The sequence below is a fragment of the Patiria miniata genome, unplaced genomic scaffold (genome assembly GCF_015706575.1).
Source record: "Patiria miniata isolate m_02_andy unplaced genomic scaffold, ASM1570657v1 HiC_scaffold_3, whole genome shotgun sequence".
Taxonomy (NCBI): domain Eukaryota; kingdom Metazoa; phylum Echinodermata; class Asteroidea; order Valvatida; family Asterinidae; genus Patiria; species Patiria miniata.
Window position 1 is genome coordinate 16,829,214 of NW_024037069.1, and position 8,629 is coordinate 16,837,842.

Consider the following 8,629-nt stretch of genomic DNA (forward strand, 5'->3'; position numbering starts at 1 on the left):
TTGCAAGATTATACGTGTTGCTTTTGTTCCATGAAAAGCGCGTTTTTTATTTGGATTGTATTTTTCGAGTTTAAAACACTGTAAGTATTGTTTCGATCATTTTGTTTTTGAAATGTTTGACGGTTTCTCACGAAATTGATCGAAATTCCAAATATTACACATCCAGAACAATCACTGCACATAATTCCTATTCATACAACTGGTATTTTGCACACACAAAACGAGTATGTTATCGGTTTGTTTTTTTTCATGAACGTTGACTTCCATTTGGACGGTATTTTTTACATGTAACGCACTCAATTGTTTCGGTTACATTATTTTTCTTGTTTGACGAGTTCTCATGAAAATATATTTTTCCCAATGTGACACATCATGAACAATTACTGGACGAAAATTTCAATATAATACATTTGATAATTTCTTGACGTTATTGCCAGAAACAAGGAGTGTTTTTTGTCACAGTGAGGCATCCTTGCTGACGCTCCACCAGGTAACCACAATGACTAGCCAAATCCATCGCGTACCCCAAGGTGTAACCATTCCAAAAAAATACCCACCAAATTGGTCATTCCCCCCCCCCCCAAAAAAAATGACCCCTGGCTCCCGCTCTAATTAATCGCCGAATCAGCTCTCTTATCATAAACCCTTGCTAGACTACCGGTAGGTCTGATTTTGGTACAGTCGATGAAATATTATTTTATATCAATGCGCAAAATGTATCCATCGCGCATGCAGTAAACGCAAAATTTTAAAACAGATACATTCACCTATTCTAGGGGCCTAGCTACCCAAATAATTGGATTATAAAGGCTAGGATAACAATGGAGCCACGACAACGATGACAGATGTGTTATACGACCTTTTTATTATAATTCAAAACCGGAAACTCAAATTCCATTCAAATGTCATCGATCACTACTGCGTACCTACATTGAAAACCAAACCGTATCTCCTTGACATTTCAAGATGTCATCAGCTGTCTGCATCACAACACCAAGTATTTTTTTTTCCATAGCAGATCGGGTGGCTCATTACTTCAAACTGTACAACAGCACACTTTTACGTATTATGTTGAAGAAAAAAGACTTCAAGGCTGAACATGTAAAATCATTTACATGCATTAATAATAAAGTATCAACAAGCAAAATTCCCTTCACCACTAATTACGCATAGAGAAATGTTATATTTCAGATTGTGTTTTATTTACATTATGAGCGGGTGAGTCGAGCACGTTAATTGGCCTATATTATTCCTTTATCCCTCGCAAATTTTTCTTTTCTTTGGTGATTCTTTGTTGTGTCGGTACATGGCAGTAAGCCAATGAGCAAACGTTTCTCACACAATATTTTTAACTTTTTGGTTCACAATTTTGAACAGGAAACCCCTAAACTGAACAGTGTTTTCCTGAGTTGAAATCACAGCAACATCGCTCTCAGGTGTCTGGAAAAGCATGGAAGGTTTTTAATGTTTATAGAAGTGCACTTTTCAATCAAATTAACAAAAAAGAGGTCGTGAAATAAAATTGTCAGTGACATAGGTACAGATACTAGTGCTCACAAGTGAAGTCTATGGGGACGTGGTAACCCAACCCGCATTATGCAATTTTAATGCAATGGAAAGTTTCGTTCGAACCGTAAGTTGGGGCATGCAAAACACCTTAAAACACTTTAGTATCTGAACATTTTGAAAACTGTGTGCTAATATTTCAGAACAAGACAATATTTCTTTACTTTTCTGGTACCCGCTATGATTTTGCATGAATACGGCGAATTGTTTACCCCGGTGTCAAATGAAATTCCGACTCCTGTGAAAATTGAACTCCTTTTCCCTATTATTGGTTAATCCCTCTCATGTGACCCGTCGCTCTCCTAATCATATACGTACGCATGCGCAATACTACCAATGGGTCCACATTTCATGGATATGCTACACCCAACCTCGTCCCCAGGGTGTCGAGCAGTACGCGCCCACCACTACCTGCTCTCTCACCCTGGTATGGATCATTTGCATGTGCAAGATTTTTGAACACGTATGCAAATAAAGAGTAGTCTGATGCCTGCCTGTGCGTTACATTTGCAATTTTATTGCTTTTGTATGCGGTGTCTGGGGTAAAAACAGAATCAATTCGTCGCAGCGCGAGCATGGCGTGAGTTACGAAAACATGATTTCATTTTAATTAAACTGTTACGATCTTAACGAGACAACATGCAGTATCACATTTCATATTAATATTACTGGAAAGGAAATGAATATTTTCGAGAAGGCGTGGACGAATGATCGCGAAAACACGTACTGCACGTTGTGAATAACAACACCAAGTACACGATATAAATCCATTTCTAGCCAATTGCGGTATCGAATCAGGATGTAGGAAGGAAGTTTCCTATCCAGGGTTTACTATTGGAAACAACGTTGGAAATAAAGTAAGCACTGAGGACGAGGTTGATGCTACACCGGAACTAAAATGCATCATATCGTGATGTGAACATGCGCAGCGCAGTAACGATGGAATACCGAACTGGCTCTAATATCATTGCCCCCCCCCTGCTCCATTTAAACTGGTCTGATTACGCCCCCAGTTATCCATAAAGCATCACCTCGGACCCTAGTCCACTGGCTTGCATACGACAACTGCATCCCAGTAGTTGTTGAAGAGAACATCGTCTCCGCTCTTCTCGGAGCAATGGTCACTCCCGAGATATTCAATGACCTCCTTGTACAACTGCGCAGGCGCCGTCTCCTTCAACTTGATCACGTGGGTCAGGAAATCCACCAACAGGGCGCCCTCCTCCGACGCCTCATCGAAACACTGGGTGATCTCGAAACGGGAGCGCTGGTGGTACAGCGTGCACGGGATGCCTCGGCGCTCCAAGGAGCCGCGTATGAGGGACGAGTTTGTGAAGGTCACCAGACTGTCTTGAAAACTTGGGAAGTGATTCCTGAAACGCCACCACCCACTGTCGTCTGGTAAAAAACCCCAACAATGACAACATTATGAGGGCGTAAATTAAGAAGACCTATACAGGTGTGCACTTAACCTCCTGCCAGCACGTATACTATTACATAATGAACAAAACATGAAGAACACTCGAGGTCTCTTTTTTGCCTACCACGTACTTGAAGAAATCTGGGCGATCGTGTAGTTACAGTCCCCTGCTTTGTTTCTATCAAATTAGAGTCAATGGTGTTTTTTAATCATTAAAAAAAAACCTTTTCAACCTAAAGCAGACTTCTCTCAATTCAAATTACACCTTTTTTTTTGCAATTTTGAACAGTTTCTTGGGATAGAAATTACGATTTTTGTACGCGATTTATGGTTGGCGCAGTGCGATACGTCCACGGTACATCGCGGTTATTGCCATCTTTATTGTCGTGTTGCGTTTTGTGATTATGGCGTTTTGTGATCATAGTCATTTTTACACCCAAATTTCCCTCAAAGATTCAAAACCCTTTATTAATGTCGCCAACCATAGTTTGGTAAGTCAACTAAATTAAAAGTGGATGTTGTTCTCTTTTTCTTTTATAGGGAACCGGGCCCGTAAGTAACTTTACATGATTGCTGAAATCTGTTAATGTGACCCATGCTGTTAAAAATGTTAAAAATACACAGATTATGCACACAAACGGCCAAGATATGGTGCTTTTCACGGCGATACATGTGCGCAATTCAGAAAAAGCCACCCAAAATGGCACATGCCACAAAAAGGGCACCACTTCTTTTAAAAAAAAGGGCAATTCTTAAAAAAAGGCACTATTTACAAATTATTGCGGTTGGGTAAGCCCGTCGAAAAAAGGGCATTTGAATGGAAAAAGGCAATCTTACAAAATTTAGGGGGGGGGGTAACACCCCCCCCCCCCCTGCATACGCCTATACAGATTTACCAAAAATACATTTTTTTGTTTCAGACAGTCCAATTATATCAATTTAGAACTAAGAGTTCAGCGCGACTCTTGAAGCCTGTCTGAAACAGCTTAAGTGCGGATTCGTAATTCCGAATCCACACTTTACTAAAGATTTGTCGCTCCGAATCCACACTTTGTGACCAGTGTAAGAGATTCGTAGATTCGAATCCACACTTTTAACAATAGTGTGACGTCATAGCAATGGTTTAATAGATAGGCCTACCTGAGTAAGTTATCACTAGCAAGACTCCTCCGGGCTCCAATCGGTCGTACAGATACATCATGCAACGGTCAACATCGCCCACGTAATAGATGGAGTGAATTGAGCTGATGAAATGGAACTTTTTCGAATCTCCCGCCTTTTCGTATTGAGCGATCGTCTGCTGACGCCAGTCGCAAGTTACTCCGTGTAGGTCGTTTGCCTTGGATTGTGCTAAGGCCTTGTACTTGACAAGCTGGTCCATGGCAGGCTCAACTACACGGTTGTTGATGAGTGGAAAGCGTCGCAGGAGTTTGGTCAGCATCTGCACGTCCATCTCACCTGAAGAATATTAAAAACAACATAATGCTAAAGTTATTACAATGTACGTATAATTATTTACGAGCCAAAACTCGCTTCTTTTATTGGCCAATGTTCCAACCAATTAGGTAAGTACAGGTGTAGTACCACGTGATCAGCGCAGATTAATATTTCTTCTTTGAAAACGTCTCTCAGTTTCGATGGCATCATCCACTGCACTACAATTAGGTTCTCCGACTCTTCTTTTCCCTTACATTAAAATTTTCTTAACTTCAAAAGAACAAGCTCGAAATGATCTCGGAATCTCCGGCCCAACCGTAGACCTGCTGTTGCCTATAAGTCATGTACATGATGTAAAAGTTTGTTCTTATAATGCACAACTACTCACGTCATGACTGTCAAAAAAAGTTTCCCATTATTTTGTTGAACGTCAGTTGGTGCATGAAGCGTTTCATATCCGCTCCGTTCACAAGTACCCCCTCACCGGCAAAGAAAGTACACTCGGGGGTGACCAACCGACGCCAACTTGCCTGACTGCAATTTTGCCGCGACGCGCGGCCGTACCACTGCATGTACATAGTACAAATCCGCTGGTGTATGTGCGTCACACGTAAGGAACAGTGCGCGTCAACCAGCTAAATGTCCCGCCCATGAGACGTCGTTGCTAGGTAAAAGGGCGTCCTCTTTTTTGGCGCACGGAGCCCATAGCTTGTCGAACCCTCAACTCGGCCCCAATGCGAAATGAGTGACCTCGTTACCCAATTTTCCAGGATTGCAATAAATCGGTATAGCTCTGGTCAGTGGAAACCTGAAGCACATGTTGGTGCGAGGGCCTAAGGGGCAAGGTGATTGATTGCCAAATCAGACAACCAACCAACCAACCAACCAACCAACCAACCAACTAACCAACCAACGGAGAGACATGCATGAGTACAATGTAGTTGTAGAGCTGCTTTCCCGCTGCTAAAATAGTAGATGAAAAATGGGCATTGGTGGATTCAAACCAGGGGAATTCTGACTCGATTCGTAACTCATCTCACTATCCACTATAAAGGCTACTGTGGCAGCTCGACAACAGCCGTTCTACAAAATGCTTTTATATACAATAGCTACATGTATAGTTGACTAAGTAATATAATAACAATGGTGTGACGTCAGTTCTCTTATAAAGATAACTTTCCCATCGAAACTGAACACGGGTTCTCTGAGAGACGTTCTCAGAGAAGGGAATATTGATCTGCGCGATCGGAGCTCTTAGACTCCGATAATGCTATGCAAAAGTATAGCAATCGCATCATGCGGCTGGGGTGCCCTACACTACACAAACCTTCATAATTTCCCCTAGCCCGACTGCGTCTGGCCGTACAGTACTATCGCAAGCTCTGTAGTACGGCCAGACGCCCGATGCTTCCACAGAGACTGAATTTTGTTGGCCGCCGATGTAGCGATTTTGCTACATCTTTCGATCGCGATTGTCTTTTCATCCAGGACACAAATTTCCAAAGTTAAGGTTCGTAGTCGTAGAGCAACTCATACCTTTTCGAAAAAACATTGTTTGGTCTCAATATTTTCATCCATCTGGCCACAAGACGAATTTCAGTCATCAGATTCCACAAATATCGTCCCCCATGCGATCCCCCATGCGATTTCAAAATGGCGGCCGCGCTGTAATGTATGCAATATGCAGGCGCGCCCGCGCAAACTCATGAATATGCATAAACAGTCTGTGACGTATGACCTCGTGTTTTTGGAAGTACGGCCCCGCCGCACGCACGTCCAAAAACACGAGGTCATACGTCACAGACTGTTTATGCATATTCATGAGTTTGCGCGGGCGCGCCTGCATATTGCATACATTACAGCGCGGCCGCCATTTTGAAATCGCATGGGGGATCGCATGGGGGACGATATTTGTGGAATCTGATGACTGAAATTCGTCTTGTGGCCAGATGGATGAAAATATTGAGACCAAATAACGTTTTTTTTCGAAAAGGTATGAGTTGCTCTACGACTACAAACCTTAACTTTGGAAATTTGTGTCCTGGATGAAAAGACAATCGCGATCGAAAGATGTAGCAAAATCGCTACATCGGCGGCCAACAAAATTCAGTCTCTGTGGAAGCATCGGGCGTCTGGCCGTACTACAGAGCTTGCGATAGTACTGTACGGCCAGACGCAGTCGGGCTAAATTTCCCCCATTAAATTCAGAAATATTTATTGCTTTCGGCGTTTATATCCGTACCTGATCCACTTCCTACTCCAAGTACACGTAGCTCTTCGTTATCGCCCAGTGTGATCTTGATTTTGTCAACGACAGCTTCACCAAACACAGTCTCTCCCCAGTTCGCAAGCTCGCTGAACTTCGCCGACAGAGCAGCGAAGCAGTCGAAGGACTTGGTGTAGTACTCTGGGTCGTGGAACAGACTGCGTAACTTGGACTCCATGCTTTTCGGTGATTTTAATCTCAGTGGAAAAGGAAGAATTTAGGCCTATGTTCTCGCTGGGACTTCCAGACGACTGTACTGTATCCTGTGATAGAAGCAAATCAATGATCACATATTTCATAAGGTAAGAAAAATAAAAATAGGGACTATTTTTACGATTGTTCCACCATTTGATACATAATACACTTGTCCAAGATCTTCTGCGCGTGTTTATGGTGTAAATCGAGGAGACACACACACAATTATGTCGAATCGAGGACAGAAACCGAATCAAGGACGACCTCGATTAAAAAACGTGTACAAAACCAACGAGAGCTGTTGAGAAAAAGTTAGTGTACAAACAAAGGAAAAGGGAAGAGGAACACAAAAAAATCCTCGATTTACACCAAAACAAAATAATGTGTCCCGGTGTTTGTACATGTATATGGATCCCACTGGATATATACCGCCACGTATTTTGATCTATAGAAATTCATCGAAAAACCCAAATCTTCTTAAAAATCTTCGAAATTTCAATTCGAAATTAAATAAACCTTGTGGCTAACTAATTCACCGGTGCAACCCTATAGGCATAGTGACCGTAAGATAGCGACCGTGGCTTCAACAAGTAATGCGGGTGGGTTTAAAGGATTCGAACACTGGATGGTAGACCATCCTCCGAAATAACAGAAACAAATTGCATACTAATCAATGTATTGTGTACATAAAATTATTGGGGCTGAAAGATAGCATTAAAAAAAAATTATAATACAGGCTGAGCAAATAAGTTCTGTTTTTGTTTTTCGGGATCATTAATACATTATCAAAACACTACCATGAGAAATACAGCATATGGTCATTATCTAAGGCCAAAAAAAAAAGTCTCCGGTTTCTGGTATGGAGCTTGCCCAAAAAGTGGTGCGGCGACGCGGCTTTTTTTTTTTTTTACCTGTTTTTTTTAAATTCAAATGTCGACTGATGACTGCAAATGGTGCCCGACTAAACTTAGTGCAAATATATGGGGGTCCAGAGAGGCTACATAAAGCTTATTCTTGATCATAACCCCATCTAAAAATACGTTAAAATTGTGCAGCAGCAGGATTCCAGTCAAACCAGTGAGTTTGGCGGTTTTGAGACATCATCTTTCATTGAAAAAAAAACTTTTTGATTTTGCCGAAGCGCATGGCTACGGCGACGCGCGCGCATACCAGAAACCGGAGACTTTTTTGGAGGCCTAATCCCGAGTTTTTGTTGTAAAGCCAGTTGTAAATAACGGGGTCTTATCATCCAAATTCACATATAAATAACATTTATAATAATAACTTTTCAATAAGTCTCATTTGGGTAGATTCTCAGTTAAACCTAGTTTTACTGATGTAGTAATGTGGTGGTCTACCCTATATACTGTTATTCTAGGGTTGGGGTCCGTCCATATACTGAAATTCGGATGAAGCTGGAGTCTGACACCAATCAGTCACTTCTCATTGTTTATTATGATGCTAGGTCATATATATATTCCATATATTCTGGTTAAATTGCCAAACAAAATCTCACAACTGGGTTATTCACAACAACCACCCAAACAGTGAGCACAAATATATACACATGAGCGGGAGCAGTGAACTAGCAGACGATCGGCTGTTTCGAGCACGCGACATGCACGTGAGTTGACGTTCGATTGTCATGATTGCTGTGTTTACTGCTGTTTATTTTCGTGATTTTTACATCGAAATCACAAGAATCCAAGACAGAGGTATAACAAAACAACTGTCGACTACATGTG

General features: G+C 41.7%; 1 protein-coding gene across 1 annotated transcript; it reads right to left on the bottom strand.

The window, feature by feature from the left end:
• Positions 1-2,361: 2,361 nt before the first annotated feature.
• Positions 2,362-6,867, bottom strand: LOC119737783 (histamine N-methyltransferase A-like). Its single transcript, XM_038212386.1, has 3 exons — positions 6,666-6,867; positions 4,127-4,444; positions 2,362-2,964 (listed from the first exon to the last, which is right to left on the bottom strand). The coding sequence occupies exons 1-3, from the start codon at positions 6,865-6,867 to the stop codon at positions 2,606-2,608; spliced, it is 879 nt and encodes a 292-aa protein (XP_038068314.1). The 3' UTR covers positions 2,362-2,605.
• Positions 6,868-8,629: the final 1,762 nt, after the last annotated feature.

Coding starts and splice junctions, on each gene's coding strand:
- LOC119737783 (XM_038212386.1), bottom strand. CDS start 6,867: ATGGAGTCCAAGTTACGCAGTCTGTTCCACGACCCAGAGTACTACACC. Junction 4,445..6,665: donor TGGAGTAGGAAGTGGATCAG/GTACGGATATAA, acceptor AATATTCTTCAG/GTGAGATGGACGTGCAGATG. Junction 2,965..4,126: donor GCTAGTGATAACTTACTCAG/GTAGGCCTATCT, acceptor GTTTTTTACCAG/ACGACAGTGGGTGGTGGCGT.